The 18,150-nt window shown below is 34.7% G+C and overlaps 2 protein-coding genes across 13 annotated transcripts in view; one reads left to right on the top strand and one right to left on the bottom strand.

The window, feature by feature from the left end:
- Positions 1-4,049: 4,049 nt before the first annotated feature.
- The window catches only part of LOC6047677 (serine/threonine-protein kinase 10), a 104,431-nt gene continuing 90,330 nt past the window's right edge, over positions 4,050-18,150 (bottom strand). For 10 of the 12 annotated variants that reach the window (XM_038255106.1, XM_038255105.1, XM_038255110.1 and 7 more), the window contains one exon: positions 5,457-5,589. Coding sequence is in view for 2 of the 12 variants with exons in the window: in XM_038255114.1 (XP_038111042.1) it covers positions 5,416-5,589 (174 nt within the window). In the remaining 10 variants the exon portion in view is untranslated. Of the gene's footprint in view, positions 5,590-18,150 lie in introns of all 12 variants that reach the window. The other 2 variants (XM_038255114.1, XM_038255117.1) reach the window with 1 other exon arrangement.
- Positions 16,704-17,748, top strand: LOC6047675 (antigen 5 like allergen Cul n 1). Its single transcript, XM_001864670.2, has 3 exons — positions 16,704-17,080; positions 17,142-17,383; positions 17,449-17,748. Exons 1-3 carry the CDS (start codon positions 16,784-16,786, stop codon positions 17,681-17,683), a joined length of 774 nt encoding a protein of 257 aa, XP_001864705.2. The 5' UTR covers positions 16,704-16,783; the 3' UTR covers positions 17,684-17,748.

Raw genomic sequence — 18,150 nt, 5'->3', positions numbered from 1 at the left:
CGAAAAAGACTACAGTGGAGATCTTCTAACCAAGTTGGTAAGCCGTGGATTATTTCATCGTTTTATCTTCTCTAAAACGGACGTAGGATTTCACTGCCTTTGAACAGAAAGTGTACTTGAGCAGTACTACTTCTTTACAAATCAGATCCGAATCGAACATCGGTATCCAGCATTCTTTTTACTGTAATGGTATCAAGCATTGATTTTGCTGTAATTGTTCACATAGTTGATATCGGCTACGTTGGTAGCACTTTTGACGTAGACTTACGTCTTTGTCGAAGGTACTGGGGTGTCATTCCAAAAAACCCGGGCCGAAGGCCCTGGAATATTGCGTCATCCGTCATTCGCTTATATCTTCCTTCCCTCAAATCGAATCGGCACGATTTTGGTTCCATTCGATTCGAAAATTATTCAGCAATTTGCTATAAAACTTTCATTGTTGGCAAAATAGTTTTACTATTGAAACAATTGAATGTTTTAAAATGTTTTCAAAAAGCAGAGATTTTGCAAGCAAAATGAGCGCTTCCCACTCACGGACGGGAATGTCAAGTACCTATTTTGAGGGAAAATCATCCGAGCAACGCGACCGAGTGTCGGTCGCGAAAAAGGAGGGGAAGTAGCAGACCGGAATCATATATAAGAACGCGCGCTCAGCCCATTCTATCATTCACGTCTCAGACGTCGGACCGGCAGCAGCAGCAGGAAAGCTCAGCCCAGAGCAGCAGCAGCAGGAGAGAGAGGCCAGAGACCAGAACTGCAAAAGAAGTGCGCATCGCCTTCTCGTCGTCACCGTCAGCCAGTTGCCTCTCGATGGCCGGACCGTTTGGATCGTCCCACCCGGGACGAGGCAGCAACAAGATGGGGCGCGCGCTTGCTCCTTCTCGCCGAAAAGTTGCCTCTCGTGGGTCAAGCCGTGGTTGTGAAACTTCCAAATTCTAGTTGTTAAACATTCCAACTCTTCGGAGTTCCCTCACTTCCCATCCCTCGTCCCACCCGGGGCGAGGCAGCGCAATTAATAATTACAGTTTAAATTTCAGGAACAAATTTTGGTTTTCGGGGGCGACGGTCTGCACAGCTTTCTGAGGCTGCTCTCGCCCCCAACTCCTAAAAACCCGGGCCGAAGGCCCTGGAATACTGCGTCATCCGTCAAACGCTTATATCTTCCTTCCCTCTAATTGAATTGACACGATTTACTTCTGGGGTGACGGATTGCACAGTTTTCTAAGGCTGCCCTCCCCCTCATTCTGCTACCAAACATTCACTCGGTTCGCGAAAAAAACGTTTTTCGTTCTTCTCTTTCCTTCCTCCATTCGATGTTGTCTAGTCAAAGATTTATCAACACATTCAAAGTATGTTTACATGGTAGCTGCGGTTTTGTTCGCATTAGATTTGCCATCTCTTTCTAGTAAAAGTCAATTCGAATCGTATATAAATTCTGTTTCAACAACCGGTACGTACACGGTCCGACTGAATTTACCGATCGCATTCACGATCTTATTCCGTTAATGTATTTCAAGTGTCTAGCTAATTCATCAAAATTAAGAAATGGTTCACATATCAAAACTTTACGTAGTCTACGCCATTCTGGTTATGTATGTGACATAACTACTTTGACTTTTCTGTTTCCATAAGTTGAAAATAAGGAAAATTGTGCACGCTGATGGCCTATCTACAATCACTTAGCTTAGAACATCTAAGTAAAGTAGTTACTTAGGAAAGTCTGCAACTTACGTTCGTCATCCACAATCAACTTAGAAAACTTGCTGGGCTGATATACGTTGCTATGCAGTTGTTTGTTTACCTTTAATATGGAAACGTCAACTTACCGTAGATTTTGAAATTTTCCAAACCAAACGTCAGTTTCTAATTTGATTACTTTTCCATTGTAGAAACTCAGATTCATTTCCATTGATTCAAATTCCTAAGCTAAGTGAAATTTTCTAAGCCAAGTGATTGTAGATAGGCCATGACTGGTCACTTCCAGGGTTGTTACGGACGGCGCGGATCGCGCGGATGGCGCGTTTCGCGCGGATCTGGCGCGGATTTTCTGGCTAATTTTGCTCAGGGGCGGATTTCGCGCGGATGGCAATTTTGATAAATAAATTATTTTTTCCTTTGAGTGCAAGAATTTCATAATTTCATCTTCCTTAACCTGATAAAAAGTATTATACTAACAGGCTATCGTTTCCAATAAATTACAAATTACAAAAATTAAATTAAAAAATTAAATTTTTATTAATTGAATTTTCTTCTGAAAATGTTTGTATTTTCTTAGCACGAAACGTCGAAAACTGAAGATGAAGATTATGTAGAAATTATTTTTTATATGTTTCTTGTCATTTCTTAACATCTCCGGCTCTGAATATTAAATTTCTTTTGAGTTTTGGGTAATGATTTTTAACCTTATTTATTTTTAATTTTACACTGGATTTATTCAATTTTTAATATTGTAAATCGAAAATTACAATTTTTTCTCGATAATATAAACATTAGAATGTGTAAAAAAAACTATAATTGGGGCTTGTTCTGGTGGGCGCCAAATATGAGCCAGATTATTCAAAATTCAAAGCTTCAGAAATTCAAAAATTTGAAAAAAAAAATGTGATTTAATAATTTTTATTATAGCAAAAAAAATCAAAAAAAAATATTTTTTTTTTTCGAAACTTCTAAAATTGTAATTTAATAAATCTGAAATTTCGAAATTCAAAATTTTAGCAATCTGGCATTCAAAATACCAAAAATTTTGGTAATCGAAAATTTGAAGATTGAAAAAAAAATGAAAATTAAAAAGTCAAAATTTCAAAACATAAAAAATATCAAATTCATAACAATATAGAAAATAAAATCTCAAATCTACAATAATTTTAGTATTCTTGAGCTTATAAATTCTAAAATTCTTAAATTCTTAAATTTTTAAATTTTTAAATTCTTAAATTTTTAAATTCTTAAATTCTTAAAGTCTTTAACTCTTATATTCGTAAATTTATAAATTGTTAGTTCTAAAATTCTTTAATTCTTGAATTCCACAATTTTTGTAGTCCTATTTTATGTAAGAGAATTGGAAATTATGAGAAGACATTATTTTAAATATCGGAAATAAAATTTCCTTCGGAGTGAAATTTTAGCGAGGATTTGGGATTACAAACTGTATAAAAATTCTTAGATTATGAATATTTAGACTTTCAAAATTTAAAATTTTATCATATTATAATTTTAGATTTTGATTTAATTTTGAGGTTATATTTTTGAAGTTAAATTTTTAGGTATTTAAATATTGCATTTTCTATTTTGAAGATTTTTTTTTTCATTACCCTTGCCTTGACCGTCTCTTGAGGATTTTTTTTTAAATATATTTATTGCTTTCATTCTTTTGGAGCCTTTAAACATAAAACGAGTTTTTTTAATCAAATACTTTCTGAATTAGTTTTTCTTCATTAAAAAATAAATTTTCTTAAATGTTGGTCGCAATATTTTTTATATGGCGTGGATTTCGCGCGGTTTTGGATTTTAGGTCGGCGCGGATTTGGCGCGGATTATTTTTCGGCTCTCCCGTAACAACCCTGCACTTCGCGTGCTTTTTGAGTCGAAATCTGATAAACCGTTAGTTTAACAAAATAGATAACATCTCTTTTGTGTAGGTTTTTGTAAGAAGCATTCCAGACAATTGACTGAATGAGAATCACGCAAGCTTTGATACTTCTATTAGGATAGTCGAGTAACGTTTTTTTACTTAGTTTCAGGTCATCAATATGTCAGTGTGATGAAAATATAGCTGCCGTCTAGTTTAAGGTGAATCCGTGTTTGTTGAGTTGATAAAATCCGTCATCGTTACATCTTGAATATTTGGCGTTCGGAGTTAAGAACTGAAACATTAATTCAGGAATCACAACGTTTAAATATCTGAAAGGTAAGAAGAATTAACTATAAAAATAACAAAAATGCCGAATATTCATATTTGGCACCGCTCTAAGGTACTCAATTCTTACGTCCGCATTCGGGAAAGGCTCTTCAGCCAAGGGAGTTTCGGATAATTTTCAACGCTTCCCCGCTACTGAATAAAAATATTTTTTTTATATTTCATTATCTATGTATATATACTGTTAATATGCATTTTTCTTATCGATTTTTTTCCTTCTTAAATACTTTCTCTTCCGTTGCATCAATTTGATCATCTATATACTGTTGTCTCGTTCTATCATTGAGTCTATCTCTCACAACTTTGACCACGTTCGATTCGTTCCCGTCCCCGTCTTCAATTTCTTCTTTTTACTTTTATTTAGGAAGATGGTCCTTCCCCAATGTGATTTGTTTTTGTGTGTACAACCCGAACCTCGTCGGTTCTCGAAACTATTTACACAGCAGCTAACTAGTGCGCGCATTTTAGGGGGGGATTTAACAAACTCAATTTACTCGCTCACAGAAATTGTATACGTATTGAAGGAGAGGGGGGGTTGGAAATCAGGATTTTCTTTATTCGTTTTTCAGGCTAGGCACAACAAAATAAAGGACGTACAATAATGGCAAAATAGTTCCCTTCTGATCGTTGCAAACCTAACCGGATTTGTTGAAAAATCATACCTATTTACAGACACTTTTGAAGTAATCTTTAATCTTAAAAAAAGCAACACGACCGAAACAGTTAAAATCAAACTATGACAACTTTTTTTTTTCTTTCTTTTAAAATAACGTTAACGATGTTTAATCTGGTACAGAGGTTTAAAAGCAGAGTAGAAATAAGATTATGTACAAATGCAAATAATTTTACAGGGTTTCTTTTTTGGCAATTTACCGGGAAGCGGGATTGTGATTGGTACATTTTAATTCGTTATCAATGCTGTAAGAAAGACACAGTAGCAAAATTGGCATTGACAAGAGTCTCTCTCGGAAGTGTTTTGCTATATTCGTGTTTTTTTTTTGTATAATAAATATTAAAAACTTGTTTAAAGGGTTGGCAAAATGCGCTCAGGATGCTCTTATTATTCATTCCGTCGAAGGAAAATAAGGATTAGCCTACCTAGTATTCAGCTAAAAACTGTTTACTGCTTGCTTGGTGTGGATTAAGGTATAAATTAGGTTTTGGTTAAGTAGATCCTAACATAGTATTAACACTATTTGTTGAACGTAATCCTAGCGTAAACAAAACTTTGCCATCAAATAACGCGTGTTTGTGTGTGTGTAGCTGCGCACTAACTGAACTTTGACACATTGATTCGTTAGATTTTTTTTTCGTTCCGCTCTCCAGCTTTGAATTGCACAAAACGGTTCCTTGCTACTCTCTCTGTCTCTGTTCGATTTCTGTTCATACAACTTCCTGCGATTGTATCTATCTCCCTCTCTCTGACTCTGACTCTACCGCCTAATCCGGCTGCCGCCGCTGCCGCTGGTGCTGGTGCCACAGCCGGCGGTCCCCTTTTGTCATGCCGCCCCCATGCCCCCACCGTCCGAGTACGACGAAATGCTGCTCCGCGTCGAGCCGATCTGGAGCAGGTCGTGCGCTTGTGGGGACTGCGGCGGCATCATCGGCACCATGCTGTTTCCGTACAGCTGCTCCATCTCCTCCTGCTGCTGGGCGAACGTTTCCTCGAGGCGCTGTTGGTGAAAGCGTGAGAAACTCATTTTAGTTGACTTAAATTTTTGCGAAAACTTTGCATAAAAAGAGATGCTACCCAAATCCCATAGGCACACACCCACCAACACCTAGTAATAAATGTTAGTAAACCTGTTAGTAAGTTATGTGAGTTGATATCACACACGTGGTGGAAGTTAGTTAGACAAACTGAACAACTTAGCAGAACAAACCCAGTGTGAACAGAAACTCACGCCCTTCAAGCAATTTCATGAGCGATTTATTTGCCTAATAGTAGTTTATGCAACAAGTTGCAAAAAGAGGATTTTTTCAGCACGAGTCGTACATTTATCCAACGAGGTTCACCGAGTTGGATAAATATGAAGAGTGCTGAAAAAATCAAGTTTTGCAACGAGTTCCATACAACATTTTTTGCAATTCCAAAAAACACACACTGAGTGAAATTTTATGTCAAGTTTTCATGTATTTTGTCAATAAATCGTTTAAATCAAAAAAATGTTGAAAAGTGTTACTTTTCGAAACAAGTGCTGAAAAGTTCAATTTTTCAGCACCCATTTGAGTGCTGAAAAGTAGAACTTTTCAGCATTTATTTTGAAAAGTGTTGCTATTCGATTCTGTTATTTTTGGTACAGAAAAGTAGGCTATTTCGTCGTTCAAGAATGACAGGAAAAGTAAAGAATTTAACGACGGAATTTCAAAAATGTCTTTTTTGCAATTCCGTCGTGAAACGACTTACTTTTCCTGTCATTCTTGAACGACGAAATAGCCTACTTTTCTGTACCAAAAATAACAGAATCGAATAGCAACACTTTTCAAAATAAATGCTGAAAAGTTTTACTTTTCAGCACTCAAATGGGTGCTGAAAAGTTGAACTTTTCAGCACTTGTTTTGAAAAGTAACACTTTTCAACATTTTTGATTTAAACGATTTATTGACAAAATACATGAAAATTTGACATAAAATTTCCTCAGTGTGTGTTTTTGGAATTGCAAAAATATTGTATGGAACTCGTTGCAAAACTTGATTTTTTCAGCACTCTTCGTATTTATCCAACTCGGTGAACCTCGTTGGATAAATGTACGACTCGTGCTGAAAAAATCCTCTTTTTGCAACTTGTTGCATAAACTACTATTTCACTATGTATTATGTTCAATATTTCAATCAACGGGATTGATCGCCAGGGCTTAAAAAACCTTATTATTATTTTTTTATCGTCGATAATGGACGATTACTCATTTTTAAAATCTAAAGCTTTTTTCAAAGGTCGTATAAGCTATTTTCTTTCATATGTTTATAGGACCTATTAAAAAAACTCTAGAAATCTTCCTAAAATCGACTTTGTTCAACCAAATTATGTAAAAATTTTGAAAACTTTCACCAAGAAAATATTTTTTGAAAATGTAGTAAGTATCAAAGCGAAAATGCTCAAAATTGTTCACAAAATACTTTATTTTTTCGAAATACTCATAATTTGCAATATGGCTATCAAACGAAGCAAAAAGTTGTATGCTTTTACAATTCATTTAAGTTTTTTTTAAAGATGCTAAAATTTTTACAAATTACCATTTCACAAATTTTTTACAAATTATAATATTTATTATAAAAAACTCATATTTTCAAAATTTACAATATTTTGCATACTTTTCCACTTAATGAGTTTTTTTTTTGAAATACTAAAATTTTCACAATATACCGTATTTTTTCGAAAATACTCAATATGGGTTTCAAACGAAGCGAAATTTTGCAAGCTTCAAACATAAATTCTAATTTTGTTTGCTTAATATAAAATTTTGCTACGTTTGATACCCATACGTATTGCAAATGATAGAAATTTAATTATTTTCAAAAAATTAGGATATTTTTGAATGTTTTAATGCTTTACAAACAAAAAGGTAAAAATTGAAAACTTAAGTTTTTTTCGAAAAAAAAGTAGAGTAGTACGAGGTAAAAGTGCGCACCAGCCTTTTAAATACTTAATTTTAGCCTTAAGGGTGCACAGCAACCAAGGAAGTTGAGCAATTCTCTACCAAAACCGGAAATGGATTTTATTTGTATTTTTTGATTTGGCTCAAACTTTGTGGGGGCCTTCCCTATGACCAAATAAGCTATTTTGTGTCATTGGTTCACCCATACAAGTCTCCATACAATTTTGGCTGCTGTCCATACAAAAATGGTATGTAAATATTCAAACAGCTGTAACTTTTGAGTGAATTTTCTGATCAATTTGGTGTCTTCGGCAAAGTTGTAGGTATTGTTGAGGACTTTTGAGAAAAAAATAGGCACACGGAAAAAAAATTGGAGATTTTTTTATCCACTTTTTTCACTAAAACTCAATTTCCCAAAATACGTATTTTTTGATTTTCGAGATTTTTTGATATGTTTTACTGCCGTTCTACGCATAATTGTCCCATGTTCAAAAAAGTGCAACTGAGCAAAACGCGATTGAAATTTTTCGACCGATTTCTGTGTTTCTACGCATAATTGTCCCGTGGGTTCCTATTCACCCTATGTGTCCCTAATCGCCCCAGTTAGCAGTTTATCACCCTTATTTATGATCCTCTTGCTATACAACAGGTAAACAAGGCATAATGCTTAGTAAAACTAATGATTTCGTGTAAGAAAATACTTGGTGGGACAATTATGCGTAGAAGTTCAACGATGGGACAAACAGACTTGGTGTTGTTTTTGATGAGTTTCCGAACAAAGTACCAGATTTTATGTGTTTTTCTTAAAGTACACATCAGACTAAACTTAAAAATGGCATAAAGTCAAAATCGTCAAAAACTGACATGGGACAATTATGCGTAGAACGGCAGTTTAGGGGACAAAAATCCGCAACTTTTGAGCCATAGAGAAACATGGTCAAAAAATCTGCCGCCGAGTTATGAATTTTTGAAAAAATAGTGATTTTTGGAAAAAGTCGAAGTTTTATGCAAAAACAAGTTTAACATTACTTTATAATGCAAAATTGAATTTGCAATCGAAAAGTACTTTACAGATTTTTTGATAAAGGGCTCCGTTTCAAGATATAGCCACCGAAAGATTGATTTTAGAGAAATATTTGCAGTTTTTCAATTTTTAAAAATAGTGACCATGAGTGACCATTTCTAAAAATATTTTGAAAAATTTTAAATCACTAGCATTTTAAATGGGCGTAATATTCAATATTTGGCCCTTTTAAAATGTTAGTCTTGATTTAAAAATTCAAGATTCAGAGATTCAAGATTCAAAGATTCAAGATTCAAAATATTTTTTTCGAAAAGATCGGAAAATTTCATGAATGTTTCATGTATTAACATTGAAAATCGGACCATTAATTGCTGAGATATCGTCATTAAAAAAAGGTGGGTTGTTTTGGTGAGATTTAGAAAACTTCAATTTTCGTGTTTCTTTTTCTTAAAGCGGCTCTTTCTCAGCAACCCGAGGTCCAATCTTCAATGTCGCTTAGACAATTTTATAGCAAATTTTCTGAACTTTTCAAAAAAAATATTTTTAGAAATGGTCACTCATGGTCACTATTTTTAAAAATTGAAAAACTGCAAATATTTTGCTAAAATCAAACTTTCGGTGGCTATATCTTGAAAACGGACCCTTTATCAAAAAATCTGTAAAGTACTTTTCGATTGCAAATTCAATTTTGCATTGAAAAGTAATGTCAAACTTGTTTTTGCATAAAACTTCGATTATTTTTCAAAAATTCATAACTCGGCGGTAGATTTTTTGACCATGTTTCTCTATGGCTCAAAAGTTGCGGATTTTTGTCCCCTAAAACATATCAAAAAATCTCGAAAATCAAAAAATACGTATTTTGGGAAATTGAGTTTTAGTGAAAAAAAAAGTTGATAAAAAAATCTGCAAATTTTTTTTTCCGTGTACCTATTTTTTCTCAAAGGTCCTCAACAATACCTACAACTTTGCCGAAGACACCAAATTGATCAGAAAATTCACTCAAAAGTTACAGCTGTTTGAATATTTACATACCATTTTTGTATGGACAGCAGCCAAAATTGTATGGAGACTTGTATGGGTGAACCAATGACACAAAATAGCTTATTTGGTCATAGGGAAGGCCCCCACAAAGTTTGAGTCAAATCAAAAAATACAAAAAATAAAAATGGTCGAAATCGTCCGATTTCGTAGAGAGTTGCTCAGTTGTTGTCTTCTTATTCAAAAATTGTAAAACTTACGGACCCAATCCGGCAACATTCTGATTGTAAAAATAGTCATTATTTGTTGTAAATTGTCCTGTAGACAGCACTTTAGGGAATAATTAATAAATTATCGATAGATTCCGTAGTTTTGAAGATACTTAAATGTATGTAACTTAAATCTTGGTGCAAAAACTTTGGTTGATGTTCAACGTTAAAAGCTCATATTTGGGTTTTCGACTTGCCTTAGGGTCAATTTTATGTATTTAAAAAAATAAAGTGAAAAAAATTAAGTTTGTGAAAGTTATTGGGAAAAGTCACTTTTGAGCCATTTTGATCTAATATCTGGAGCAACATTTGAAAGGGGCGGTACGAAAATGTTCTTACGGCATTTCTTCCAATTTAAACGCGTGTAATGAAAGGCCGTAAGAGCAATGTCGTACCGGCCCTTTCGTTGTTTCAGATATTTGAAATTTCCAAAATAATAATAATAATAATCCAAGTTCACGAAATCTTTGAAACCATTTAACTAGTGTTTAGCCTAGCCAACCCTTGAAGAACTTTTGAAATTCCTCTTCTTCTCATTTTTTACCATAATTTTTCCTAAAGAGAAATTTGCGGGGCTAAAGTGTGCACACAATTTCGATGCATTTTTGTATGAAAAAATATCAAACACATTGGATAACTTTGATTTCTGATCAAATTTATTCAAAATCATAGTATTTCTGCCAAAATAGGACGAAAAATATAACTTATGCGAAAATAGGAAGGTTTTTAACCCTAAAAGTGAAACTTTAGATTATCGCTTTCGTTATCGAGCCTCGATAATTTTATCGTTAACAACCTTGGTAACAAAATACACAAAAAAAATCTAAAATGACGTTTTGCTCCTCATTTTCAACAACAAATTTCTATCCAAACAATGTTTTAATGAAAATCTACTTCCTAAACACAAATATAGGAAGCAAAACATTTAGTCGTTCGGCGAATGCAGTGACCTACATTTAGCACATACTTTCGCTTTATGTAAATTAATAACTTGATTAGCTCAATCACTATCGTGCGGACACACATCATAAGAAACACAAAACTTTATTACCCTGTCCAGGACAGCGTCGTAATGATATCACCGACATCAACGTGTAAGAGTAAAACATAGAACCTGTCATATTTAACACACCAGCCAGACAAGCGCATGGCAGCTCATTCATCACAACTGCCCGACCTCACGTGAGGAATTTTTAATCTAGTCTAAATTAAGCGACAACAATTACGGCCGCCAATTAGTGCGTTGCACCGATTAGGGTTACGAGGTGGGCTTTAGTTGGTACAAATTCAAAAATAATTGTATTGTATTTTTTATTTGCTACTTAGTTTACTTTTGTAAAAAAAAGTCAAAATTATCTAATTTTTAGTAAATTTAACAAAACATTTCCCTCCGTGCACGCGCGATGGTGTCACCCCACTGGAAAATTATCAATGAACTTGAGTTTTAATATCCTGCACGCGGCAGCAAGTCCTTTCTCACACGCGTTTGTTGTCTTGTCTCGCTAATAACAATCATCTTGAGCGGTGTGTGCGTCGCTACACTGAAAGAAACCAACATAGCAATCTCAAGTGTTATTTCACGTGAGAGTCTCCAAAAATCAACACAATAAATTCACGTGATTTTCCTTTAACCCACACATGTTTTAAATGTCAAATAAAAGTGAAATAAATTTAAAACCAGCTGATTATTATCCAAAGACGTTTCGCTCTTTTTTCGAATGCTGTTCACTGCATATTCAAATGAATTTCACTTAGATTTGCCCCATTCGACATTTCCTTTGATTTCGAAGTGGAAAGCACGTTGGATTGAAATGTTCTGGTTTTGTAAAGCGTGTGGAGAAAATTCTCCATTAGTAAGATGGCCACGGACGATGCTGGTTCAAAATTTGCGTTTCGGATCGAAATAAATTTTGTGCCAGCAAATTACCCAAACATTTTATATTTGTGCACTGAAGGTAAGAGAAAACAAGAGGAAATAAATACAATTGGTTGAAATTAATGCGGATTAAAATTATTTTTCCAGCAAATCAGGTTCCGGTCAGAGGTCGTCAGAGGAATCTGCTCCGATCCGGCTAGTCCGGACAAAAGATTGCATGCGGTGTTTTTTCGAGAATCACCATGGACATCAAGAGCGGGCTACTAATCCGCCAGCTGCCGGATCGAGAAGTGTTTAATAGTCTTGGTCACTTTTATTCGGCCAGCTTGAACCCGTTTTTGTCAAAAAAAAAAAAAAAAAACCCGAACCCATTTTTGTACGAGGGCGTAATTGTCGAGCACCTCGCCGGTTATGTATGGCACAGATCAGCACAACGCCGTCGGAACCTGGTCCGCATTCTTCATAGCAGCAGTGAAAGTTTATTGTCAGTGAAATGTGTGATTTTATGCAATGAATCCAAAATATGTTTTGAATTAGAAAAATAAAATTTATTTATGTATGAAACCGTCGAATAATTTAATTACAAAAAGTAAGAAACCTCCTCTCTTTGTTCTACACACCCGAATAACATTATAAAACCATTTGATTTACACTACAAACTCATTTAACATTGATATGAAAAGCATTTCAAATTCACCAGCATCGTCACGTGAAGTTAACGTGTTTTGCTTTTGAATTTACCGCGTTGCGCAATGAAAATTTTCCAAGTGATTTGCACATGACATTCATATGTAAAGTCGTATGGGGCCGATTCACGTGTGAAACATGTGATATTGCTGTGGGCCTTTCTTTCAGTGTACGACTTGGGCTAGCTTCACTGAAGTATTGTTGGCGACCGCAGATAATAAGCGCAACTTATCGCGCCCGTCGCATTGAAGTTGCTGACAAATGGCTTAACTAAAGTCGCGACTTATCTTGCTGATGCAGCTTGCGGAAGGGTGGTACAAAATATCTTGGATACCATCCGAAATTCTAAATAAAATCAGCTGACGAAAACTATCTCCGACAGGCATGATTACGTTGCAACATCTTTCCGGAATTTGCACTGATAAAGAGTAACTGACTATCTTCAGGAAAATCTCGGACATGTAACACACGGGTCCGCTGCCAATCACCCTAATGGAAAAGGCGCGCGACCACACGCTGTGAGGCAGCCGTCGTCATCGTCGTTTGTGCATCCTAAAAACGGCCACCTCCAACTCTTGGTTCACTTTTAGAGCCAAAGAGGATGTTGGGGTATTTGCAATTTGAAATATTTGATAATTGTTATGGGCAAAACTACGCCTTAGCCTTGAAATTAGTAAGAAATTCTATTTCAAGATTAAAAAGGAATTTTGGGGGAAATATACCTTTTCCCATCGCATTTCTATCATCGGCCTATTGGCAATTTGATCATAAATTACAGCTTGCATAAAAAGTTTTTAACTATTTCAAAGTAATAAATAGCTCAACTAAAAGTTTGCAAGCAACTTTCCTTTATTTATTTCACTGAAAATAATTGTTTGAACTTTTTTGGTGGATTTGGTTTGCCCAAAGAAGCCATTTTGCATCATTAGTTTGTCCATATAATTTTACACACAAATAACAAAAATGATACATGAAAATTCAAAAATCTGTATCTTTTGAAGGAATTTTTTGATCGATTTGGTGTCTTCAGCAAAATTGTAGGTTTGGATAAGGACTACACTGAAACAAAATAATACACGGTAAAATAAATGTTTGGCTATTTTTAATTTTTTTTTGTCAATAAAACTTGATTTGCAAAAAAAAACACTTTTTTCGATATGTTTTAGGGGAAATCAAATGCCAACTTTTCAGAAATTCCTGAACGGGCAAAAAATCTTTGACCGAGTTATGATTTTTATTAATCATTACTGATTTTTTTTTAAGTCGAAATATTGGTGGCAAAAATCTTACAGCTTCATTTCTCGATGTAAAATCGAATTTGCAATCAAACAGTACTTTAGTGAAATTTTGATAAAGTGCACCGTTTTCAAGTTAATGCCATTTTAAGGTAACTTTTTTGAAAATAGTCGCAGGTATTCATTTTATTTTAAAGTTTGAAAAAAAAATTGAAAAGCTGAGAAAATTCTCTATTTTTTGCTTCTTTGAACTTTGTTGATACGACCCTAAGTTGCTGAGATATTGCCATGCAAAGATTTAAAAACAGGCAAATTGATGTTTTCTAAATCTCACCCAAACAACCCATTATTTTCTAATGTCGATAGCTCGGCAACTAATGGTCCGATTTTCAGTGTTAAAATATGAAACATTCATGAAATTTTCCGATGTTTTCGAGAACAATATTTTTTGTATTTTTTAATCCGACTGAAACTTTTTTGGTGCCTTTGGTATGCCTAAAGAAGCCATTTTGCATCATTAATTTGTCCATAAAATTTTCCATACAAATTTGGCAGCTGTCCATACAAAAATGATGCATGATAATTCAAAAATCTGTATCTTTTGAAGGAATTTTTTTGATCGATTTGGTATCTTCGGCAAAGTTGTAGGTATGGATACAGACTACACTGAAAAAAATGATACACTGTAAAAAAAATTTGGTGATTTTTTTATTTAACTTTTTATCCCTAAAACTTGATTTGCAAAAAAACACTATTTTTAATTTTTTTTTATTTTTTGATTTGTTTTAGAGGACATAAAAAGCCAACTTTTCAGAAATTTCCAGGTTGTGCAAAAAATCTTTGACCGAGTTATGAATTTTTTAATCAATACTGATTTTTTCAAAAAATCGAAAAATTGGTCGTAAAAAAATTTCAATTCAAACCCACCATTTTTTATTGTCGATATCTCAGCAAGTAATGGTCCGATTTTCAATGTTAATATATGAAACATTTGTGAAATTTTCCGATCTTTTCGAAAACATTTTTTTCAAAATTTTTAAACCGAGACTAACATTTTAAAAGGGCGTAATATTGAATGTTTGGCCCTTTTGAATGTTAGTCTTGGTTTAAAAATTTTGAAAATATTTTTTTCGAAAAGATCGGAAAATTTCCCAAATGTTTCATATATTAACATTGAAAATCGGACCATTACTTGCTGAGATATCGACAATAAAAAATGGTTGGTTGTTTGGGTGGGACTTAGTAAACATCAATTTTCCTGTTTTTAAACCTTTGCATTGCAATATCTCAGCAACTAAAGGTCGTATCAACAAAGTCCGAATAGGCAAAATATAGAGAATTTCCTCAGCTTTTCAAAAATATTTTTTTCCAAAAGTGTGCAAACATGTGCACTATTTAAAAAAAATGAAAAACTGCGACTATTTTCAAAAAAGTTACCTAAAAATGGCTATAACTTGAAAACGGTGCACTTTATCAAAATTTCACTTAACTACTTTTTGATTGCAAATTTGATTTTACATCGAAAAATCAAGTTGAAATTTGTTTACGACCAATTTTTCGATTTTTTGAAAAAATCAGTATTGATTAAAAAATTCATAACTCGGTCAAAGATTTTTTGCACAACCTGGAAATTTCTGAAAAGTTGGCTTTTTATGTCCTCTAAAACAAATCAAAAAATAAAAAAAAAATTAAAAATAGTGTTTTTTTGCAAATCAAGTTTTAGGGATAAAAAGTTAAATAAAAAAAATCACCAAATTTTTTTTACAGTGTATCATTTTTTTCAGTGTAGTTTGTATCCATACCTACAACTTTGCCGAAGACACCAAATCGATCAAAAAAATTCCTTCAAAAGATACAGATTTTTGAATTATCATACATCATTTTTGTATGGACAGCTGCCAAATTTGTATGGAAAATTTTATGGACAAACTAATTATGCAAAATGGCTTCTTTAGGCATACCAAAGGCACCAAAAAAGTTTCAGTCGGATTAAAAAATACAAAAAAAAAACGAATGACCGAAATCCTAGAGAACTGCTCATAAATAAATAATTTTCTCAGCATTTCAAAAATATTTTTTTCCAAAAGTGGGAAAACATGGGCACTAATTTTAAAAAATGAATAACTGCGACTGTTTTCAAAAAAGTTACCTTAAAATGGCTATAAATTGAAAAAGGTGCGAATTTTCACTTAAGTACTTTTTGATTGCAAATTCGATTTCGAAAAATCGAAAAATGAAGATGAAAAATGTTTGCGACCAATACTTCGATTTTTTTTTTATATATTTATTGATTAAAACAATTCATTACTCGTTCAAAGATTTTTTTGTCCGTTTTGGAAATTTCTGAAAAGTTGGTATTTGATGTCCCCTAAAACATATAAGAAAATAAAAAAATGATAAAAAATAATGTTTTTTGCAAATGCAAATCCACACAAAAAAATGTTACCCTATAATTTTTTTTCAGTGTAGTCCTTTCCTTACCTACAACTTTGCCGAAGACACCAAATCGATCAAAAAATTTCTTCAAAAGATACAGATTTTTGAATTTTCATAAATCATTTGTGTATGGACAGCTGCGAAATTTGTATGGAAATTTATATGGACAAACTAATGATGCAAAATGGCTTCTTTGGGCATACAAAGTCCACAAAAAAAAGTTTCAGCCGGATTTAAAAATACAAATTTTAAAATTCAAGAAAAAAGACCGATTTCGTAGAGGATTGCTCTTGTAAGTTTTGATGAAGCGATGAAGAAGAGAACAATAGATTCTGTATGAAAAGTACATTTTCAAAAAAAAGTTGAAAAAGATAAAGATTAAATTTTTAATAACAGCTTTAAAAAAAATGCTAAAAACGGATTTGTAAGAAAGCACGAAACTATTCATTTCAATAATAATTTAGAAAATTTCGTTCCCAAAATAGCTTTTTCTTGTTATTATTTCTGAATTGAAACAGAATCAAGCGTTTGTACATATTCGGTATTAGTTGAAATTATAGCAATGCCAACATTTACCACTGAAACAAGTGTCCCCAAGCTCTTCTATCTATGATAGAATCACGCGCCAGAACAGCACCACCGTTTCGCGAGAGTGCAGCCCCGGTCCTTGTCAATCAGTTTCACAATGCGTACGCAATCGGACCGATATCAAAGTGGTGGCCGAAAACGGCGTCGACAAGCAGACTTCTTTTGAGTCACTCTCGTGATGACCACCATCCTCCTCCTTGTGATGGTGGTTATCGATGATGTCTCCTGCATCCGGAGGTCGTCCAAGTCGTCGAAATCTTCGTTCGATTACTGTTCTGCGGGATTGTGCCCAACTGGAACGAGTCACGTGGCTTGTGGTGGACTCAAGTTTGGCTCGGACTGTCAACGGCCAATTTTGATCAAGATGACACCGAAGTATGTGAATTTGATACTGAACTATCACAATCTCAAGAGGAACGCGTTAGCTTGTGGATCCATGAAGAGATTCGCGTCGGCCAGTTCAATGCAGAAATTGGTGAGTTTTTTTTAGTGAAGTTTTCGAGTAAAGTTCCTGAGATGAACTCGTTTGTTAACAGCGCTGGAACGACGAACTCGCACATTTGGCCGAATTCAACGCAAAAAGTTGCCAGTTTGCCCATGACGATTGCCACAATACGGAGCGTTTCCGGTACACCGGTCAAAGCATCGGTATGAAGTGGTTCCACGGGATGAATTATACCTCGACGCACGTGGTGCGGGACTTGCTGCGCAAGTGGTACCTGGAGCATAAGGAAGCGAAGCAGAGGGACGTCGATCGGTACGAGGTCACTCCGCACAGGTGAGATTTTTCCAGACTGTTGTTTAAGAATCATGTACAAACAATATTAAATTTCCTCGTTACAGCTTCCGCATCGGCCACTTTACCCAGCTGATCCACGCGGACACGACCGAGATCGGTTGCGCCCTGGTGCGGTTCCACAAACAATCCAACAATCTTCCGTTTATGCACTACTACCTGGTGTGCAACTACTCCGAGGGTAACATCGAGGATCGACCAGTCTACCGGAAGGGCAAACGGTGCAGCAAGTGCAAGCACGGATGCACCGGCGGAAAGTTCCGCTGCCTGTGCCGAGGTTAAACAATAAAAAAAAAACTCCCAGCAGAATCATGATATCAAAGGTGCTATCTTCTCTTTTATATTTGGGTTAAACATAAAAAATATAAACAATATATATTTAACACCCAACTTGAGTAAAGCCGTCGTTGTAAACATTGTATGATTTATTCGCGAAACGCGTCCTTAATTGCCACCAGCAACCAGCAACGACACGGGCGAGGGCGACATAGATTAGCACGTAGCTCTAGCAGAAGAAGAGGGTGTGTGAATTGTATCGTTATCAAGCCCACAAAACGCTTGAACGTGATTTGCTTCGGGAAATCAATCATTGCAAGCCTGGAGGTTGGATTGATTTATGCCGGTGTGACACAAAGGGAGAATGCTCAAGTAGAGGAAATGATTGAGATGTAAGAGGTGATACGTGAGAGGCCTTCCTGGCGTGGGTCATAATTACAAATTATTGCAAAAAATTTGCAATTACATTTTTT

This window comes from Culex quinquefasciatus, chromosome 2 (genome assembly GCF_015732765.1).
Source record: "Culex quinquefasciatus strain JHB chromosome 2, VPISU_Cqui_1.0_pri_paternal, whole genome shotgun sequence".
NCBI lineage: Eukaryota > Metazoa > Arthropoda > Insecta > Diptera > Culicidae > Culex > Culex quinquefasciatus.
Note: the sequence above shows the minus strand (reverse complement) of the source record. Positions and strands in the feature narration are given on the sequence as shown.